This window comes from Nelumbo nucifera, chromosome 1 (genome assembly GCF_055504915.1).
Source record: "Nelumbo nucifera cultivar China Antique chromosome 1, China Antique-T2T, whole genome shotgun sequence".
NCBI classification, from domain to species: Eukaryota; Viridiplantae; Streptophyta; class Magnoliopsida; order Proteales; family Nelumbonaceae; genus Nelumbo; species Nelumbo nucifera.
The window spans coordinates 103,645,902-103,668,821 of record NC_142649.1 but is presented as its reverse complement, the minus strand read 5'-3'; the positions used below and the strand labels follow the sequence as shown (position 1 = coordinate 103,668,821).

At 43.9% G+C, this 22,920-nt stretch overlaps 1 protein-coding gene across 3 annotated transcripts in view; it reads right to left on the bottom strand.

Annotated features, from left to right (window-relative positions):
- LOC148803644 (transcription factor bHLH35-like) overlaps positions 1 to 22,409 on the bottom strand; it is a 40,925-nt gene extending 18,516 nt beyond the window's left edge. The window contains exons 1-4 of one of the 3 annotated variants that reach the window (XM_088890838.1): positions 21,758 to 22,401; positions 21,446 to 21,673; positions 21,113 to 21,295; positions 9,635 to 9,863 (exon numbers count right to left, since the gene is read on the bottom strand). In XM_088890838.1, coding sequence (XP_088746964.1) covers positions 9,843 to 9,863; positions 21,113 to 21,295; positions 21,446 to 21,673; positions 21,758 to 22,252 — 927 coding nt within the window. In that variant the 5' untranslated portion in view covers positions 22,253 to 22,401 and the 3' untranslated portion in view covers positions 9,635 to 9,842. Of the gene's footprint in view, positions 1 to 9,634; positions 9,864 to 21,112; positions 21,296 to 21,445; positions 21,674 to 21,757 lie in introns of those variants that run through there. The other 2 variants (XR_016077961.1, XM_088890833.1) reach the window with 2 other exon arrangements.
- Between the last annotated feature and the right edge of the window lie 511 nt (positions 22,410 to 22,920).

Here is a 22,920-nt window from a genome sequence, read left to right as displayed (position 1 = left end):
CTTCCAGATCTAAATCTTATTTAGATCTTGGACTCTCTAAGTGGATAGGGGTTTAGGCCCAATCCTATCAGCTGATCCATCTTAGAATTCGCCCCCTTTAATTGACTGATCAAATCAGCCCAGTTCGAAATGGGCTTAAGGCCCATTTAAGGTTATGTACCCACTTAGCCTTCCAAACTGCTGCCCAGTTGGGCTTCCTTGTATGGCGTGGGACCCAAACATTGATCTACACATCAGCCACATGGGTTCAGCCCAGCCTTTGTTACAAGGCTTGGCCGAATACACTGTTATGGACAGTGCACCCCCTGAAACCCATCTTATGGGCTCTATGGGCCCAACACTTACCCTAAGTGGTCCCTGGGCCAAGCCACCTTGTAACACCCAGGGACTGTGGGTAGATGCAAGATTAGCCCATCAGGTATTATCCTCAATGGTTTTACACTTAACCTCTCAGCCCATAATGATCAAACACTGCCCGATAAGGAAGGACCTCTCCCTCGACTGCAAGGAACAATGTTGCACTCTCTTCTTACATGGATCCCGGGAATTAAAACCTTTTGCAAATCATTTTGAAACCATAACATATATATCTCAACAATTGAAATCGGCTACCGGCAGTCTTGGTTTCATCAGAGAGAGTGCATCCCCGATCATTACCTTTGTCCGACAAAGGGGCTGATCCTGTCATTATGATCACCCACTCAAATGAATTCTCGGATCTCACCAACATACCTAGGTTTTGACCCCCGCTAAGGATCTCACTGGTTGGTACATCAAAGACAACCCAATCTGACACCTAGTGTAGTATCATAATCGAGTCTAGGGGTTAGGTGTAACTTTCCAGTTTTGCCCATCTATCTCAAAGGTCCAGGGCAATACTGGAAATCTGGTCCAGTTCAAAGGTTCTATTAATCCTACACTGCATGTGCTTCGGGTCTCACCCTGGTAGCTAAGACAAGCCACTCCAACAGTTGGCAGCACACCAATGTCAGCCTTGGTAGGATAAATCTCCCCAGACTTACCCAATGGCTGTGAACATTCTAAACTAACACAAGTCTCATTAAGTGTCCAGTTTAAGGGTATTAAACAGAAACACACCACAGGAACATGAATCAAATGTGTACTTTATTCATTTACAATAAATTCATAATGTACATATTTCTGATTGAAGCTAAGGGCATACAACTGTCTAATAGCTCTCACTTGCACTTAGGTCCAATCTGGTATAAGCCGGAGTCCCATGCTTTCCACGTGTTTCTCGAACACTTTCTGTGTCAGTGGCTTAGTCAATGGGTCTGTTACATTCTCCGCTGATGCTACCTTCTGAATCAAGATGTCCCCTCTACCAACAATCTCCCGGAGTACGTGGTACTTCCTCTCGATGTGCTTTGATTTCGAGTGGGCTTGTGGCTCCTTAGCCTGAGCAATCGCTCCATTGTTGTCACACAACAATGGGATGGGTGATGTGCTGGACGGAACTACTCCCAATTCGTGAACGAGCTTCTTCATCCAAACAGCTTCCTTGGCAGCTTCACTTGCAGCAATGTATTTGGCCTCGGTTGTGGAGTCTGCTGTGGACCCCTGTTTGTTGCTTTTCCAGCAAACAACACACAATCCTATCGTGAAAACATATCCAGATGTAGACTTTCTATCATCCAGATCCGACTGAAAATCCGCATCTATATACCCTTGGATCTGTAGTGAACTACCATCGAATACCAGACAAAACTCTTTTGTCCTTCGAAGGTACTTAAGTATGCATTTCACAGCAGTCCAATGCTCCTGCCTTGGGTTGGCCAGGAATCTGCTTACTACACTCACTGCCTGGGCGATGTCAGGACGAGTGCACAGCATGGCATACATGATGCTCCCCACGGCTGAGGCATAGGGAACGCCTTTCATGCTCTCGATCTCCTCAGAGGTCTTTGGAGACATCTTCTTGGAGAGATTGACTCCATGCCTGAAAGGAACATTTCCTTTCTTGGAGTTTTCCATGCTGTATCTCTTGACTATTTTGTCAATATAAGCAGATTGGGATAATCTTATTATCTGCTTCGATCTATCTCTATAGAGTCAAAGACCCAGTATATAGGAGGCTTCTCCAAGGTCTTTCATGGAGAATTGCTGTGATAGCCATACTTTTATCGTAGTTAACATTCCTACATCATTCCGAATGAGTAGAATGTCATCTACATACAGAACTAGAAACGTAACCTTGTCACCACTAGTCTTCCTGTAAACACAGGGTTCATCCGGATTCTGTTCAAAATCAAACTTTTTGACCGTAGAGTCAAATCGGATGTTCCAACTTCTAGAAGCTTGCTTGAGTCCATAGATGGATTTATTCAACTTACAGACCATGTGTTCCTGACCCGCAACTACAAAACCTTGTAGTTGCTACATATAGATATCTTCAGCAAGATCTCCATTCAGGAACACAGTTTTGACATCCATCTGCCAAATCTCATAGTCATAGTAAGCTGCTACAACTAGCAGGATCCTAATGGATTTAAGCATGGCCACGGGCGAAAATGTTTCCTCATTATCGATGCCTTCTTTCTGAGTGTATCCTTTCGCCACTAGACGTGCTTTGTTGGTCTCAACCCTGCAACCAATTGCTTTTACCCGAGAGGGCGGATCCACTAGAGTCTAGACTCCATTGGTTTCCATTGAGTCCATCTCAGCTCTCATGGCATCTACCCATTTAAGGGAGTCTATGTCCAACATAGCTTCCGTATAAGTCACGGGATCCTCTTCACTAGTCAAGGTTTCGATCAGGTAACTATCCTGATCGTAACCAAAACGGACCGGTGGCCTGGACACCCGGGTAGATCTTCTAGGTTGGTCACTACCTAGAACTTGTGGGACACCTCCCACTACATCTGAGCTCTCCTCATCAAGAACAATTTCTTAACGAAGATTGTCCAGGATGTAGTAATTTTTCAAGAATTGTGCATTCCGACTACAGAACACCTTCTGCTCACTTGGATCATAGAATAGGTAGCCCACTGAGCCCTTTGGGTAGCCTACGATTAAGCAACGGCTGGTCTTGGATTCCAATTTGTTTGGATTCGTTCTTTTAACGTGAGTCGGACAACCCCAAATCTTCAAGTGTCGTACACTTGGTTTCTTTCCGGTCCAAAGCTCATAGGGAGTCTTAGGAATCGATTTGGTTGGAACCCGGTTCAGCACGTATATCGCAATCTCTAATGCGTATCCCCAAAAAGATGTGGGTAACTCTGAATGGATGAGAAGTGACCGGACCATATCTAATAGGGTCCTATTCCTCCTCTCTGAAACACCGTTAAGTTGTGGTGTAGCAGGAGGAGCTAACTGTGATACTATCCCGTTTACCTTTAAGTAGTCCCTGAATTCATCAAAGAGATATTCGCCGCATCAATCTGATCGAAGGGACTTAATTTCTCTCCCTAACTGTTTCTCGACCTTTTGTCTGAACTCTTTGAACTTTTCAAAGGACTCAGACTTATGTCTCATTAGGTACACGTAACCATACCGAGAATAGTCATCGGTGAATGTAATGAAATACACGTGTTGGTTATGGGTCCTAACACTCAGGGGACCACATACATCAGTATGTATAAGGTCAAGCATGCCTGTACATCTTTCAGGCTTACTGTTAAATGGCCTCTTTGTCATCTTACCCTAAAGGCAAGGCTCACAAGTGGGAAGATCTTCTACAGTTAGAAAATCCAAAGGACCATCCTTACCAGTCTTGTGATTCGGCCAAAACCAATATGGCCAAGTCGGTAATGCCACAGGCACGTGGGATTAACTGTATCACGTGCTCTTTTCTTGGGGATTTCAGCCGGCGTAGTTTCAACTATGTTAGTTTCTAAAGAAGGATGTAGAACATAGAGACCGTTCTCCAGTTCCCCATATGCGATGAATTTATTGTTTCTTTTAATAGTAATCGTATTACTGAAAAAGACAGAATATCCATCCGCACACAGTTTTGAGACAGAAATCAAATTTCTTCTTAGATTTTGCATAAAAAGACAATCTTTAAGTACAATATTTCCTTCTTTAAATTTTAATTCCACGGTGCCTATTGTCGTAGCTGCAACGCTTGCAAAAGTCCCCAAGTAGAGCATCACTTCTCCATCATTCAGCCTTCTGCTTACCTTGAACCCCTGCAATGAGTTACACGCATGAGTTGAAGCCCCGGAGACCCCCTTCCTCTTCCAGTGGCCGGTTTGTTTGTAGAAGTGGCATGCATCTGCTGTCTTGTCCTTCTGCTTCTTGGGCTTATTAGTCTTCTTCTGAGGCTTCTTTGCCTTCCTCTTTTTCTTGCCCGTTTTGTTAGCTTCAACAAGCATCACCACAGGCTCATCCTTCTTAAATAAGTCCTTGGCCCTTTGCAACATATTGCTGAGCTCTTGGACACTGACATTCAGCTTGTTCATATTGTAGTTTAATATGAACCCATTGAAGGAAGAGGGCAAGGAGTTCAGAATGGCATCCACTTGAGTGCCAAGATCTAGCCCAGATCCAAGGGCTTCCAGCTCGTTAATGTATCCCATCATCCGAAGACAATGGTCGTGAACTTTCTGCCCCTTGGACATCTGAGCGGTCATGAACATTTTCAAGACCTTCTGCCAAGTAGAATGGTTCTGCTCTTCGTACATTGTTTTCAGACTGTCCAATATGTCCTTAGCGAGTTCGATCTGATCGAACTGCCTCTGTATTGAGTTGTCCAAAGAAGCAACGACATAGCACCGGGCTAGGGAGTTTTTATCCTCCCAATCTTGGAATTCTCTCCTACGGGCTTCAGAAGCCCTATCACCCAGACGCTCCTGGGCAGGAGACTTGACTACCTTGTCCAATTTTTTAGATGTTAAAACCAGCATTAGATTGTGGTACCAGTCGGCATAGTTTGGGCCCTTAAGCTTGTTGTCGTCAAGAAGCTTTGCAAATTGTCCGTTTGCCATTTTCTGATAAAACAACAAATATCAGTCCACAACCTTATTTGATTCATGTTCATATCACAGACATGGATTTTAATCTATGTTCCATTCTCATTTGTTCATCTCTGAGTTTTTCCTCCTTCTCTGGAAATGTGGGAAACCACGTAGGGTGCATGGAGCCAACTGTTTCAGCTGCAAAACCCCACCACCTTTCTGTGAAGGATCATATCCACTCATCATATGAGTTTTCCCTTTGGCCTCTGTCAGACAAGGTTCAGAGCCGTTTTCAGGTAAACCTTTCTGTCCAGTGAGTGCTCACCCATCATATTCGTGAACGCCAAGGTACCGTGAGAGAGTTCCCATTTTCTGGTGAAGCCCTTCCCACATCGGTCTATGACGCCGCTATCATCTTATGAAACACTTGGACAAGCCCATCAGCAAATGGATAGCCCATTTTCTGGTGCGTTTCCTCATTACTGAAGGACCCATCCTCATGCTAATGATGGAAGGCCTTTAGAGAGTTCATCATATGAATCTCCCTATCACATGCACTCATATTTATTGGAGGGAACAAGAATTACGCCCTAGTTTATTTTAGGTCAAACCAAAGTGGCTCCCACTGACTTTCATAAAGCCAGATTTCGGTGGGCCTAAATCGACTAGGGTTCCGCACGCAACCTCTTCAGGAGGTGTGGGGTCCACCATTGAGGGAGGTCATCCAATGACTAGAAGGGACACCATGGCAATGATGTGCATTCAACCATGGTGTGCGCAAGATCCATGATCGAATCTGCATGGGCCAAGCACTTATGGCCCATGAACGTAGCACATCACACATCCATACATCACATGCAGGGAGGAATTGATCCAATCAATTAATTATCTGTAAAAACCCATTTGAAGCCCATTTTAATCCATAATATTAACGATTAATATCATCTAGGTATATGGGCTGAATTAGGGTTACCCAGTTCGGCCCATATAGCTTTATCCTTTGAAATGGGCTTTTGGCAGTTTTAACAATTTAAAACTAGGCCTTACAGGTTGGGCCGAATTAAATATCCAATTAATTATCAATCCTTAGGCCCATTAAAAAAAATGGGGTTGATATTCAGCCTTGATCGAACCCTAGATTCAGTCCAAACAATTTGAACCAATCTTGGTTCGAATGGGTCTAGGGTTTGATCTTTAATTAAATCTTTAATTCAAGAAAATAATCTGAAATTAAAGATTTGATGAAACAAAACAAGAATCAGTCAATCCAGGGCTGTTCGTACAATCCATCCTGCAAAACAGAGGTTAGATCACTGAATGCAGTTTCACAAACTGCAAATCCAGGTAGCGAATGTCCCATCTGCGAAATCTCCTTCCTTGCGACGCCATCTTCGATCCAAAAAGGAAAATAAATAGAAAACCTAATTTCTATTATAATTACATCAGATCGAATACCTAATACATTGAGTCTAAAAAAATAAAAAAAAATTATTTACAAACCAAATGTATGAGTAAATCAAGAAACTGCAAATCTTGCAGGTTCCCTGCGCAAACCAAGAATTCGATCTCCTCTTATACCAACAGCCCATAAATCAAGAAAATCATAAAGAACTATTCTAAACAATAGTCAGATTTATATAAAATTTAATTTCTGATTATTCGCCCATAATTTTGGGAGCAAATTCCCAAAAACACTTATCTGCACAAATTGGGTAGAACACCTTCTGCCCATTTGCGCAGGTTCAGATCTGAATTAAATTGATTCAAGATTTGAACCTGGGCTCTGATACCATTGAAGGGATGGAATATCCATCACATGGACGCCCAAGTCTTGCGGAATGGACTACGCGAATTTCAAAAAAAATTTCTCCCATCTTTGCAGGGAATCAAATTCCCTATTTTAGAAAAACATATTTTTCAAGGATCAATCTTGAACTATGAACCAAACCAGATCTGAACCAAAAGGAGTAGAAGGGAGGATGTACCTGATATGGAGAATTAGTATCTCCCAATGGAGGTGTTCACGCCCAAGGAAGGATCCAAAGACTGCTCCCACTAAAGATGGCGCAGTGTAGGATGGAGCAGAATCAGCAATGTTCTTCAAAAGAACTTAACCCTTCGCAAGAATCAACTGGATGGCTTGTGAGTACAGCTCCAATCAATCTTTTCCCATAAGATTGGTATCAAGATCAGATCTTGATTTCTCCCAAGAACTGGAGATCGAACTAAAGGTAATGGCGGCGGCAGGAAGGAGGCGACAAGAGAGATTTTGCAGAGGTTGTAGAAATCTCTCTTCTGTGATTTCAACTCTGAAGACAAGAGTCTTAAGTAGCATTTTTAAAGGTTGCCGCCCCTGCTCCTTTTATAGATTTAAAGGGATCAGCTCCTAATCCAAATTAGGAGCTGCTGATCCAAATTATATTTGGATTAGAAGTCCCTTTAAGTGATAAGGGAGAACCCTTATCTTATCTGCAGATCAGATCAACCATCTCCTAATCTAATTAGGAGGCTTTCAGATCTAAATCTTATTTAGATCTTGGACTCTCTAAGTGGATAGGGGTTTAGGCCCAATCCTATCAGCTGATCCATCTTAGAATTCGCCCCCTTTAATTGACTGATCAAATCAGCCCAGTTTGAAATGGACTTAAGGCCCATTTAAGGTTATGTACTCACATAGTCTTCCAAACTGCTGCTCAATTGGGCTTCCTTGTATGGCGTGGGACCCAAACATTGATCTACACATCAGCCACATGGGCAGTGCACCCCCCGAAACCCATCTTATGGGCTCTATGGGCCCAACACTTACCCTAAGTGGTCATTGGGCCAAGCCACCTTGTAACACACAGGGACTGTGGGCAGATGCAAGATTATCCCATCAGGTATTATCCTCAATGATTTTACACTTAACCTCTCAGCCCATAATGATCAAACACTGCCCGATAAGGGAGGTCCTCTCCTTCGACTGCAAGGAATAGTGTTGCACTCTCTGCTTACATGGATCCCGGGAATTAAAACCTTTTGCAAATCATTTCGAAACCATAACACACACACACACACACACACACATATATATATATATATATATATATATATATATATATATATATATATATATATATATTTCGCAAAACAAAATCTCAACATTTGGAATCGGCTGGCGGTAGTCTTGGTTTCCATCAGAGAGAGTGCATCCCCGATCCTTACCTTTGTCTAACAAAGGGGCTGATCCTGTCACTATGATCACCCACTCAGATGAATTCTCGGACTGTTCCAACATACCCAGGTTTTGACCCCCGCTAAGGATCTCACTGATTGGTACATCAAAGACAACCCAATCCGACACCTAGTGTATTATCATAATCGAGTCTAGGGGTTAGGTGTAACTTTCCAGTTTTGCCCATCTATCTCCAAGGTCCAGGGCAATACTGGTAATCTGGTCCAGTTCAAAGGTTCTATTAATCCTACACTGCATGTGCTTCGGGTCTCACCCTGGTAGCTGAGACAAGCCACTCCAATAGTTGGCAGCACACCAGTGTCAGCCTTGGCAGGATAAATCTCCCCAGACTTACCCAATAGCTGTGAACATTCTAAGCTAACACAAGTCTCATTAAGTGTCCAGTTTAAGGGTATTACACAGAAACACAGCCCAGGAACATGAATCAAATGTCTACTTTATTTATTTACAATAAATTCATAATGTACATATTTATGATTGAAGCTAAGGGCATACAACTATCTAACACTTTTCTCCTGGGCAAGGCTATTGATAGCCAAGGGTTAAAGCTGCCACCTCAGCCTACTTAGCTAACCAATCCCATGTGTATGGGGTGTTGGGTTAGCATTAACTCCTATACATGTACCATTATTTAGGAGTTAATGGTCTTGCCAATGGAGCCTCCCTATTACAATAGGAGATGGGCCAGAATGGACTTAATACACTTGGATCTCTAGGCCATCAAGACATATTTATGTAGTCTTGGGCCTTGGGCCCATGGAGGCCCATACTAATTCAGAGGTTGTCCTGTAAAATAAGCCCATTTATTTGGCTTAAAATTCACATGTCTACACACACAAAATAAAAAAATTATTTTCAAATTATAGAAATTAAAAAACAAAATTAGAAAATAAAAATTGTAGAAAAAAACAAAAAATTATAGAAAAGCACAGAAATTGCAAATAAATAAAAAATACAGAAAATTTTATAGATTTTAGAAAATATAAAATATAAAAAAATAGAAAAATGTAAAAAATAGAAATTATAAAAAACATTAGAAATTATAACAAAACACTAAAATGTAAATAAAAGAAAATTTAAAAATGAAAAAAAAAAACATTTTCCTCTAACTCACCATTGAAGGGTGATTTGATCATAAAAATTGTTATTTATGTTGACATGGATACCTCTGTTAAGAAACATTAACAGTGTACTAACGGAAGGTGAGTTTTGGAAAATAAAAACTTACTAACATGGTGAGTTTTAGACGTTTTGAAAAGTTGTGGTGAGTTTAAGAAAAATTCTGAGAAGTCATAGTGAGTTTTAGACAATTTCCCCATATTTTAACATCAATTTCTACCCATCAATCCCAAATGTTTCATGAATAAACATTAATGGTACCAAACACAACCTTAATTTGTAAAGCCAATTGCTTTATCTGGTTCGAGCTTTCCATGTTTAAGCAATAAGGTAAATGAAGAATTTCATGAGCATTTCAAAATAAATAAGAAAGTAAGAAATCCATTAATTCAATACTTGCAAGTTCTATGACCTCAGAGTTTATATATAAAAGACAAACTATAAATACCAAAAATAAGTTACTAATAAAATAGCTAGGATAAATTACAGACACTCACCCTGTACTCGGGGGTTGTAATACTTAGAACCACTAAACTTTTTGTTTTGTGACAAATATCCCCTTCGTACTTCTAGATTCCATCACTTTGCCCCTGATTAAATCAAAGGGATGAAATGGTCTTAAAAAAATAAAATAAGGGTATTTTAGGGTTTAAATTATTAACGCCACACATGACAATCACATGCAAAATATTTGATGTACTTAATGAATTGACAAAATGATAATGACAAGAAAGTGATGAAATCCAAAAGTATAGGGGCTCTTTGTCCCAAAACAAAGTTTGGGATAGTATGTGTCACAACCCTCTAAATACTGGGTGGGTGTTTAAAATTTACCCAATTAATTATAAAATAGTTACCAAGAAAGCTTAGTAGGCATAAGAATTTTGTAGTATTAAAGTACTGTTAATCCTGCTTGTTGCACAAAAAAACGATCACAACTTCTCTCAAGAAATTGCATGGAGAGATACCAAGTGCCTTATTTTAATAGAAATCCTCGGCGTTGTTTGGTATCGATGTTGTTGCTCCAAAAAATGGTGATACATTAGTGTTATGTTAGAAAAATTGATGCTCTAGAAAATGGTAATATATTTGAAACCATTTTTTTCATAAAAAACAGTGCTTCAAGGCATGTCTTAGAAATTGAGAAGGCATGGTTTGTAGTAATGTCGAATTTGATATTTTTTCAATTTGAAACTCGTTGCTGCCAATAAGGATATGATGTGATAGTGACATGGACTTTCTTTAATGGATACTGATGGTGCGCGATCTGGAAGCTCTTAGCTAGAGGGTTGCCTGTACGTACTCATGTGGTGAGCTGGATCAAACTGCAAAACAGAGATCAGAGTGACCGGGGTGGATGACCCGGGGAGGTCGCTCCGATGCTTAAGTCAATATTCTTGTTGTGGTTGCAAGCTAGAGTCTGAGTGCTAGAGAACTTGAATGTGAGTAATCGCGCATACCTCGACCCTGGAGGGACTGATGCCCTTATATAGCTGAGCCATCATGGATCTCCCGAAATGGTTCTAGGATCTGTGGCCTGAATGGATAAGACCCGTTTCCGCTTTAGTAGGGGAGTAATGTATCAGTCAATGAAGCTTATCATCGCCGCCCGATCCGAGCGGGGAGAGGATTAGGCCTGCCGTTACGCAGTGTGATCCCGTGATACTCGGAGTCTGTTGTAAAGCTTCTGGAATCGATTACGTGTTACTTTGGTTTCTGGGCCTCGAACTTGATTAGGTGCTGAGGTGACTCTATGCCGAGCTGACCTTACGCCGAGGTGACCCTATGACAAGGTGGTGTTACTCCGAGGTGACCTTATGCTAAGGTGGCGTTATACCGAGGTGGCCAAATAGCCAAACTCTATAAATTGCTGAATAGGCTCCCCTTGCTAAGTTGTCATTCTATGGGCAGATCGTGTCCACGTGACCTTTACTTACCAGGTCGTGCCAAATTACCCCTCATCAATTGCCCCCCACTCCTCGTGCCCGGGGTGCTGACCCGACGCGGGGAGTTCATGACGAGACTAGGTGGATTTGGCACAGAGTCTAGGGGATGTGGAAGGCGGATCGTTGGTCAAACCTGTTTGACCGTTCGGCTCAACCAGGAAGTGACCCAGATCGCATATCAGGTACGCACGGACGTTAAGCCGACTATAGTCTCTGTTGACGTCAAAACATGTGCTAGACTGATTTCAACCTTGGGAGGCATGCAACCGATTTTCCTAGGAGTCGTTGGATCGTGTTGATCTTGACCGTTGATTCCTGGATATACTAGTTATAAATAGGGGCCAAAGGGCCCATTTTCTTCACCACACATTTGTGAATCCAAAATCCTTGAGGTCATGTTCAAGTATCCTAGTTCGGTGTCAGCTATTTCTGGGTCCGAGATCATCTCACTTTCTTTGGTCTTCCTTTTGGTGAGTTTGCCTCCCTTTGCTTTTTAATTCTGTTGTCCTTTCCATTAACATGTTTAGCCTTAGCTTAGATAGTCTTCTAGATGGGAGCGGCAAATCCACTAGGGCTGAGGTGGCTACCTCGGCACAGAGCGCGGAGCCTCATCCTACCAAGGTGGGCACTTCGGCACAGGATGTGGACCCCAGTCTGTCCGAGGCAGACTCTCCTCGGCGCGAGCAAGAAGCTTCTGGCAAGTCGGCCTCCACCTCACACCGAGGTCGCCTGCCAAACAACTTCGGTCCGTCAATAATGACAATGGATAGGCTCCTATCCTTAGTAGCTCGGTACAGAGTCCCCAATGACTTTGTATATAGTATTCCCTTAGGCAACTTCCCTTGGGATTATAGCCACAACGAGATCGTGGTCTTCGAGGAGCAGCTCGTAGCCGGGCTACGCCTCCCTCTCCATCCTTTCATAATCGAAGTCATTAAGTTCTTTGACATTGACATAAACCAGTTACACTCGAACTCCATTCGTAATATTATAGGTACCATTTCCCTTTTGCACAATTACAACCGTCCCCTAGAGCTTGACATCTTTTTTTCGATTCTTTCCATCAAGAAGAACTCCTCGCCCCCGGGTACAAGCTATTGCACGAACTCCCTAATAAGGTCTCGGCCTGGAAGAGGCGCTACTTCGTGGTCCGCAGCACTGGTGGGTGGCTTTTCCCGACTCACTGGAGGGCAGCCATCTAGGACCCCGGCGTCAGATTGGACCCGAAGACAAGGGAGGAGGTCCGATCTTGGGCACAACTCGTCCTGAAGTTTGAAAACTTCATGACCGAGGAGAAACTCATGCAAGCTGGCCTAAACCCTCCTGGTAGGTCGCTACTTGTTTTACCTTTTCTCCGTTTGTTTTACTTCGGTGTTCTATCTGACTTAGCTCATTAGTTGCTGCAGCTTCCATGGATGACATCCCTACCGATGAGCTCTTCGGGAGCATGCAAAAGGGGAAGAAGAAGAAGAGAGCCTCCAAGAAGGCTCGCCTCCAGACTGAGATTACCACCACCGAGGTCGCTGCTTCCGCGCTCGAACACCCACCCATCGCCGAACAACCTCCTGTAATTGATTTGGTTGAGGAGCACCCAGGCAAGGCCATTCCACCCCGCATACCCGATGAGACCACGTCTTCAGAGCCCGTTCCAATGACCGCCACCTCTTCGGGAAATGATACTTCAGTCCGGAGCATTTTGACTCTGAAGTTTGTCCTTCTCAAGAGCAAGTATGCGGTGTTTACCGAGGAGGTCGCTCGTTGGGCTGACTTGCTGGTTGCTCAGCTCAGGGCCCGAGCGGCAGCATTGTATGGTGGTATGTACTTAAACTTAGCCTTCAAGTTGCCTTATACTTAGATTTTTCCGCATACTAATGCTTGTTTTCTTCTTTTGGCAGGTGAACTCCTCTATCCATGCCTTGGCCTACCAGTCCAAGGTGAACTTAAAGCGAGCTCTCAAAGCCGAGGAGTCTTCCTGAAGTGCCCACTCCGAACTCAACTTAGCTCGCAATGAGATCAACCAACTGAAAAATGATGCATGAGCTAAGGAGTTGCTGACTCTGCTGATGACAGAGAAGAAGGAGCTCGACGAGCGCGAGGCAACATTGAAGAGGGAGATCGAGAACCTTGAGGCTCACATGAAGGAACAGATTGAAATCCGGCTTCAAGTGATTCAGGAGGCCAAGGTCAAGGCGGTCGAGGAGTATAAGTGTTTGGTGGAGCTTCCAAAAAGATTGGTCGAGGCTAGGACAGTGGGCTACCGCAAGGGGTTTAAGCTTAGTAGGTGGTTGACCTGGCATGAATTTCCCCACCTCGACCTCAGTGCCATCACCACATCCAAAATCACCAAGGAGATGGCCATTGAAGCCTCCAAGGATCCGGACTCCAATGCGGAGAGCGACAATGACCTACTCGATGAAGAAGGAGAGGAGGCTGGTGTCGCTGAGGACCGTATGGAGGCAAATCCTCCTACTAAAGTCTCCGTTAAGGATAAGGAGCCACAAACTGACCGATGCCTCTTTTCTTGGACCCCCCGTGTAATACTTCATGTTCTGAGCCTCCAAGCTCAGCTAGACAGTTGTAATCTTTTTCTCTTTCCTTTTTTTTTTACTATGTACTCGGAGTTTTTTATCAATAGAATACAAGTATTTTGCAAAACTCTTTGTGTGCAAAATTTTTCTAAGTATAGATTACTCCCGAGCTAGCGAGCTAAACCAAATAGGAGCAAAATTTTTCTAAGTGCAAATTAATTCCGAGCTGGCAAGCTCGACACAAATAGGAATAATTTAATCGTCATTGTACGCCAGGGTGAACAGACACTATAGGGTACATGCCCGACTTGTCTGTGCCTGGGTTTCTTTGCCTTGCCCATGCCAAAGCGATTGGGTTTTAATGAGCCTATACTGAAGTGGCAACCAGGTCTTAAGTTGCCTATGTCGAGGAGGTGACTAGGACCTCTATCATGCCGAGGTCTCTTGCCAGCTCGGCACCGTAGCCCTTAGGCTTCTGGGAGTGACTCATAGTCCTCTCTCCAGCTCGTCGTCTTTTTGACCTGTTCGGTGGTCTCATGGAGTAATTTATACTTGGAGTAATTTACTCTTGGAGTTGCCGGCTCATACGTAGTACCTTCTTAGGTTGTCGATGTTCAATGCTCAAGGTACCTGCTTCCCTTCCAAAGTCTCGAGCTCATATGTGCCTTCCCCGTACACCCGTGTTATACGGTACATACCTTCCTAGTTCGGTCCAAGCTTACCCACACCGGGCTCAAGTACCATAACTTTCCAGAGGACTAAATTGCCGATGCAAAACTGCCGCTTCTTGACACAGGCGTTATAGTACCAAGCTACTCTCTGCTGGTATGCCACGGTCCGGATGTAGGCCAGGTCTCGCACCTCCTCTACTAGGTCCAAGTTGGTACGAAGCTCGTCATTATTTGCTTCCTGATCATAAGCCTCAAGTCATAATGTGGGTACCTCGATCTCTGTCAGGATCACCACATCTATACCATATGTGAGGTTGAAGGGGGTCTCACCCGTTGCGATCTTGATGGTAGTTCGGTAGGCCCAAAGAACACTGGGCAACTCGTTCACCCACAACCCTTTAACTCGCGCAAGGCGAGCTTTCAGTCTGCGGAGGATGGCCCTGTTCGTTACTTCGGCCAGCCCATTTGCTTGTGGATGTGCTACCGAAGTGAAATTCTACAGAATCCCCATCTTGGCACACCAGTTCTGGAATTTGATGTCTTCAAATTGCTTCCCGTTATCCGAAATCAAGACTTTGGGTAGTCCGAAATGGCACACGATGTTTTTCCAAAAGAAATTTTGCACGTTCCGGGCTGTAATGCTTACTAATGGTTTGACTTGCACCCACTTCGTGAAGTAGTCTACTACCACGACCAAGAACTCCCTTTGCCCGGTTACTAGCAGAAAAGGACCGAGGATGTCGATTCCCCATTGCACGAAGGGCCACGGGCTAGTAAGACGCTTCAAATCGGCAGCAGGTTGATGGAGGATGTTGGCATGCCTCTGACATCTATCACATTTCTTGACGAGTTCGAGTGCGTCTGGTTTCATTGTGGACCAGTAGTAGCCCTGCCTTAATGCCATTTGGGCAAGGGCCCTACCCCCCAAATGTCCTCCGTACAAACCTTCATGGATATCGCGGAGAACTAGCTCAACTTCTATGGGTCGCAGGTAATGTAGGTAGGGGATCGTGAAGGATCTCCGGTATAGCCGTCTGTCTATGAGGATGTACTTGGCTGTTTGATGCTCTACCCTCTGAGCTGCATTGCGTTCTGCAGGTAGGGTCCCGTGGAGCAGATAATCAACGAGTGGGTCAATCCAGCTCGGTTTCGCTTGCAACACGGGAGCGACCTCTTCTGCCCCCCTGAGAATGTTGGGCCGAGGTAGGTCCTCTATGTACACAATCCGCATAGTGTTGTTGCTTGTGCTTGCTAGTCGTGATAAAGCATCGGTCTCAGCATTCTCGGACCTCAGAATTTGCCTGATGAAGCAAGAACTGAAGCCCGGTAGAATCTCTTTGACTTTGGTTAAGTAGGCTGCCATAATCGAGTCACGAGCTTCATAGTCACCATTGACTTGGTTAACCACCAGTTGAGAGTCGCTGCAGACAATGAGGTGCTTCGTTCCCATTTCCTTTGCTAAGTTAAGCCCAGCAATTAGCGCCTCATACTCCACCTCGTTGTTCGATGCCTCGAATCCGAACCGGAGAGCGTACTCTAGCTTCACCTCACTTGGGCCGTATAGTATCAATCCCGCAGTGCTTCCTCTCTGGTTGGATGAGCCATCGACGTAGAGGATCCATGGCTCATTGTCCTAGGTCGGTATTGCTCTAACCGGGACTGGTGCCACATTGGTTGACACCTCTGACATGAAAGCGAGATTAGCCAGTTCAAGGGCCGGTGTGCTAAACGTGCATTCTGCTATGAAGTCCGCTAAGACTTGGGCTTTGATTGCTGGTCGTGGCTTGAACCGAATGTCATACTCGGTAAGCTTGATGAACCACTTAGTCAATCTCCCAGACACCTTTGGCTTAAGTAGGATGTGCCTCAGAGGTCTATCCGTAAGGACGACGATGGTATGGGCTTGGAAGTATGGGCATAATTTCTGAGGTGCTACCACTAGCGTGTATGCCAGTTTCTCGATAGAGGGGTATCTGGTCTCTGCATCCTGTAGCACTTTACTTACATAGTAGACGGGTCGTTGAACTCAGTCTACCTCTCTGATTAGTACCGAGCTGACTACCTCGTCACTTGCGGAGAGGTACAACTTCAATACATCTCCTTCCTCGGGTTGGGTTAAAACTAGGGCTGTACTTAGATACCTTTTTAGCTCGTTAAATGCGAGTTGACATTCTTCAGTCATTCGAAAGTCTCATTCTTTTTAATCGCTTTAAAAAAGGGGAGGCACCGACCTGCTGACTTAGACATGAAACGGCTTAGGGCTACTATCTGGTCAGTCAGCCTCTGGACTTCTTTTATTTTCCAAGGTGGTCTCATATCTATGATTGCCTTTATTTTTCTAGGTTGGCTTCGATACCACGTCGGTGGACTATGTAGCCTAAGAATTTACCCGAAGTGACTCCGAAGACACACTTATTCGGATTTAATTTCATATTATATTTTCTTAAAATTTGAAAAACAACATCTAAATTGTTAATTAAAGATCTAGAAAACTGTGTCTTCACGACCATGTCGTCAACATAACACTCCACTTTATTGCCAATCAAAGGTTCAAAATTTTTGTTACAAGTCGCTGGAAAGTTGCTCCAGCATTTTTCAAACCAAAGGGCATAACTTTATAGCAGTATAGCCCAAGTTCGGTTACAAAGCAGTTTTGTCTTGGTCAGTTGTGTCCATCCTAATTTGATTATAGTCGGAGTAGGCGTCAATGAAACTCAACAACTCGTGCCCTGAGGTCGCGTCTACTAGGCGGTCAATTATGGGCAGGAGGAAACAATCCTTTGGGCATGCTCTGTTTAGGTCGTTGTAGTCGACGCACATGTGCCACTTGCCATTAGCTTTCTTTACGAGCACTGGGTTTTACGACCCAGCTTGGGTAATGGACCTCCTTGATGAAGTCTGCAACGAGGAGCTTCCTGACCTCCTCATCAACTACCCTCCACCGTTCAGGGGTGAGGTTGCGTTTTCTTTGTCTGACTGGCCTAACTAGAGGGTCCACATTAAGTTTATGAGTTATAATGCTACGGTCAAATCCGGGCATTTCTGCCGCGGACCAGGCAAAAACATCTAAATTTTTAAGTAAAAAACTTAATGGCTGAGTTCAGAGCGGTTCGCTTACTAGTGCACCGATCTGGAAAGTCCTAGTCGGTTCAGTTTCGGACACCGGTATGTTGACCGTCTCTTCCATCGAGGCAGCTCGCTCCTCACGGTATTCTGCTGGTCGCTCCAGTTCGACGTCTTCTACTAATTTTGCCTTTCCTTTGAGGGCAGCCACATAACACCTCCGGGATTCGAGTTGGTTGCCTCGTACTACCCCCACTCTGTAATCCGTTGGGAACTTCATCGCAAGATAGTAAGTTGACACTATTGTGCATAAAATATGCGTAATAGGCTGACCTATGATTGCGTTGTAAGGGGATGGAGTAGTGACCACCAAGAACGTGTGGTCGAACGGGACAATATTCGGCCATGTGCTCGCCTCCACTGATACTATGGCACGACCTATAGGCCTGACTTCCTCTCCGCTGAACCCTACTTGTGGGGCATCTGCTGGTTTTAGATCACTCTGTTGTAACTGCAACTTGTCAAAGGTTCCTTTGAAGAGGATATTGGCTGAACTGCCTAAGTCCTCCAAGATCCGCTTTACTTCAAAGTCATTAATGATCATCTTCACGACCAGGGCGTCATCATGAGGATACTGAATCCCACGGGCATTGTCCTCGGTAAAGTAGATTGGTTCTTCAATTTGATGTCGCTTGGGCGGGTTCTCTGCTTCATGCTTCAGTTCTCGAACTGACGTTTTCCCATATGCTACTGTGCACCCCGCTACAATATATCCCTTGGTGATCATATTAATCACCCCGCGGATCGGTCTTTCTTCTGGTATTGGGCGAGGTGGCTGCTCGTTCTGTCTACTACTCTCTGGTGCGTCTTTTTTCCAATCTCCCTATTGGTTCCCTTATTCTTTTTCCTCATGTAAAATATACTTCCTCAAGTACCCACGACGGATTAATTCTTCGATCTCATCGCGGAGGTTTTAACAATTTTCTGTGCTGTGACCATGGTCCCGATGAAAGTGACAATAAACGTTCGGGTTCCTGTCTACTGCGCTCTTTCTCAACCTTGATCTGTTGGATGGCTGGGCTTCGCCAATGGATCATTCCTTGCTGATGAACGGCAAGTCTTGCGACGTCGCTGCTACTGCTTCTTTGGTGGAGCGACATTAGTACTGCCGGCCTCTGTGTTATCAGGTACTTTGTTCTTACTCCGAATAGTAGGGCAAGGTGGTTTAGAGATTCTCCTTGCTGCTTCCTCTTCGTCTTGTGCTTGATGTTGGCTGTTGCACGGAACTGAGGGGTCTCCTTTGGAGCCCACGCCTTGGGCCTCGAGCTGACGCTTTACATGAGAAACCTACTGACTATGCCTCTCGGGCTGGCTAGGTTCGGGCCTATCCCTCGAGCTCTCTCTTCGGGAAGCAGGGGGAGTACGTCAGTCGCCTACTGCACCATGTGGCGAGGTCCATCCCGAGGGAGGGACTGGTACCTGCAAAGTTCTCTCCCTACGGGGGGGAGACTGACAGGTGTTCTGGTGGGCCTAGTGCTGATTGTTTGTCGGCTGGCTTGGTTGTAGTGGTGGGAACTGCTGCTGATGTTGTTGATAAAAATAATACTGCTGAAACTGGTGGAATTGATGGATCTGCTGCATTTGAATCAGCATCGTTCAAACGCTCTAGACGAGGTCGTTGAACTGGGTGTGCCCGATCCCAGGGGGAATCACGGAAGGCTCCAATAATGTGGCGTTCACCTGGGGGAGCGGGACACTCACCTGTTGGGTAGTGTGTGGCATGGATAGTGATGGAACCCCGGAGGTGGTCGGGGGAATGGTGAACTGGCCAATAGTCACCGAGGATCCTTGGGGAGCGACTATCTGCTACTCTTGCCCCTAGTAATGTTCATGTTGCTCCTTCTGTTATGGCTGGATGATGCCATTGGGTTGAAACTGAGTCTGAGGCTGTAAACGGAATTGGGATGACCTTTCAATTGGTTCCCACAGACGGCGCCAATTGATGGTGCGCAATCTGGAAGCTCCTAGCTAGAGGGTTGCCTGGATGTACTCGTGTGGTGAGCTGGATCAAACTGCATAACAGAGACCAGAGTGATCGGGGTGGATGACCCGGGGAGGTCGCTCTGATGCTTAAGTTAATATTCTTGTTGTGGTTGCGAGCTAGAGTCTGAGTGTTAGAGAGCTTGAATGTGAGTAATCGCGCGTACGTCGACCCTGGAGGGATTGATGCCCTTATATAGCTGAGCCATCATGGATCTCCCGAAACGGTTCCGGGATCTGCTGCCTGAATAGATAAGATTCGTTTCCGCTTTACTAGGGGAGTAACGTATCAATCAATGAAGCTTATCGTTGCTGCCCGATCCGGGTGGGGAGAGGACCTGCCGTTATGTGGCATGATCCCGTGATACTCAGAGTCTGCTGTGAAGCTTTTGGAATCGATTACGTGTTACTTCAATTCCTGGGCCCCGAACTTGATTAGGCACTGAGGTGACTCTATGCCGAGCTGACCCTATGCCGAGGTGACCTTATGCCAAGGTGGCGTTATATCGAGGTGGCCAAACAGCCGAACTCTGTAAATTGCTGACTAGTCTCCCCTTGCCGAGTTGTCATTCTACGGGTAGATCACATCCACGTTACCTTTACTTAACAGGTCATGCCAAATTACCCCTCATCAGATACCAGTGCTGAAAATAGATGGAGCACTGGTGCATCAAAAAATATTCTACCTAGCAACAACATTTCCAAACAAAAAATAAAGATACCATCTTCTCAGAAAATGGGAATTCCAACCCACACATATACAGCACCATTTTCTGTATCTGCATCATCGATGCCAAACATATACCTCATTTCACTCATCTGCATGTCAAACACCTTTAGTGCCCGCATACTCTACATTTCCTTTTCAAAAAATACGATCTGTATTTTGTTTTATATAAATATCTGTGTCAAATACGTAATAAGTAGAGAAGAGTGATATATATGAAATTGGAATATATGACTTATTAAGGCTGATAATTGTCAAATAAAAAAATTTGAAACAAAAGTTTGGTCGGCCAATAAAACAGGGAAATAATAATGGATGAGAAAATAAAAATAACCTTCCATCCCTAATCCCTGATAGAGAGAGATTCTTCATTAAATGTAAATCCCTAAAATTTTTAAAAAATATAAAAATATTTTAAAATTGTCAGGAAAGGCTAACAATTCACTCCCCATCTCCATCCCCGTTTCCATTCAAACCAAGGCAATCTCCAGAAACGGTATACCCAATATTCCGGTGAAAATTGACATCACCACTAGGCCACTAGCAAGTATTAATGATGGTCATTCATATATGCCTACATATCATACAATACACCGTTGGGTGATTGCCAGTGGCAATCAAAATCATCCAGGTTTCACGTGTGAGAGAATCTTAAAGTTGGAAAAATGAAACTGATTGGTTTTAGTTGGAATATGCGGCCTTCAGGCCACATGGATCACGTTGCTACTAGGCCGGCTAGATGTTTTATTAAGTTACAGGAATATCTTGTTTTATTTTTTGGTAGGAAGTTTCAGCTTTCAGCGGGGAAGGAGGAATTGGGGACCTCAAAATGTATAGAGATTAGAGATAGAAAAGAGGGCTTACACGGCTTGCCCGAACGAAAGCTGTGGTCAAAAGGTGGGCTTCATCGAGGTCGCTGAGAGAGACGCAAGTGACTTCCATTTCTAGCGATTCAATCGCCCGTTGCACCTGACCCAACGATCCCACTGCCTTATTTCTCACTATCTTCAATAGAAATCTCTCTTCTTCTAGCATCACTACATCCATCTGATTCATGACACACAAACCCAGATTAACTTGATTGATTGTAACGTACGTGTTCTTTAGTTCTTTCTTTCTTGCAATAACTGTAGTTACTAAGAAAGGAAAATGTAAGCAGCAGATCAATGGGGTGTATATTTATATGTATGCATATACCTCTAATATGGTCGGAAGAGAGGCATAACGATCGTATCGTTGGCTTTCTGGGTTTAGCTTTGGCTCTACCTCATCATTGTTAATGGTCGAACATGAATCCTCGCCTGAGGATGACGATAAGAGCGAACCCGATGACAAGTTATTACTTCTCTCCATTTCTCTTTCTGTCTGTTGCAGTACACCCTGAAGATACGCCAGTGCGTCAATGAGAATCGATCGCTTATCCATCTGTCACCACCACAAAGACAGTTGTTTACAATTACAGGAAGAAGAAGAAGAAGAAGAAGAAGAAGTAGAAGATAAAAAACATACCTTTGTGATGTTGGGTACCAGAGATCTCAAAGTGAAGAGTTGCTTATTCAACCGTTTCCTCCGATTGCGTTCTGAAACCAAATTCTTACTATTTATTCCATATTGTTTCTTGCTATCACTTCCTTCTTCCTCTTCTTCGTCCTCCATCCCTTCGGCCCCGGTGCTCTGTTGCTGTAGAAGCTGCTCTTCTAGTAACTGTTGTTGTTCCTGCTCAAGTAAAACTCGATCCTGTTCTTGTTTTTGCACTAATTCCTGGAACGAACAATAAGAAAATCTATTGCTATCATCTTCTTCGCCGAATGCTGGTTGTGGGGTTACGAAATCATTCTCCTCCAATAAAGAAAATAGATCCGACTGCTGCTCGTCTACCTTGGGAGGCTCAGCTTCCCACCATTCCTCAAGACCTAAAATCATATTGTCGGCGGCGGCGACATTTTCCGGCCAAAAGTGTACTCCCTCCTCATCTTGCATCAGGAATTCCTCCAACTGCTCCATCCCAAACCACCAGTTCTGTACTCAGATTACAGACAGAGAACACCAACACTCAGTCAGGAGAGGAGAGAGGAGATGGAGCCTGTATTTTCTCCGCACCATAACCGAGAATAAAGGATCTCTGTTTTGGCTTATATAGAAACAAATAAATGATTGAATAGCCACTAACTAGCTAGGCCCCAGATATGAAACCCCGGCTTAGGCTCAGTTTGGAAGGAGTACAAATGCAAAATATATAGGGCAAAACCTTATATTTTGTATTATTTCATTTGTATTTATATTGTATATATTTGTATTTATACTCTTTCAAACTGAACCTTATAGACAAAATTTCATTGGATAGAATCTCTCCTAACAATTTGTCTATGTATATATTTATATTTGCCTATGTATATATTTATATTTGTATTGTATTTATGTTCAATTTGAAAGGAATATAAATATAAATACATATAAAATAATACAAAATATAAAATTTTATATTCTACAAATTCATTTTTATATAATCCCTCTTAACAACTTGCCTTTATAAACACTCTGGCATGCTTTCTCTGATCATTCTATTATTCTTTGGGAGAATGACCAATCAACCCATATCAGAATTTTATAGCCCTAAAATACAGAGGAAATGTATCCGGGCTGTGAATTGATGTTAAATTCACGTTGGAAAT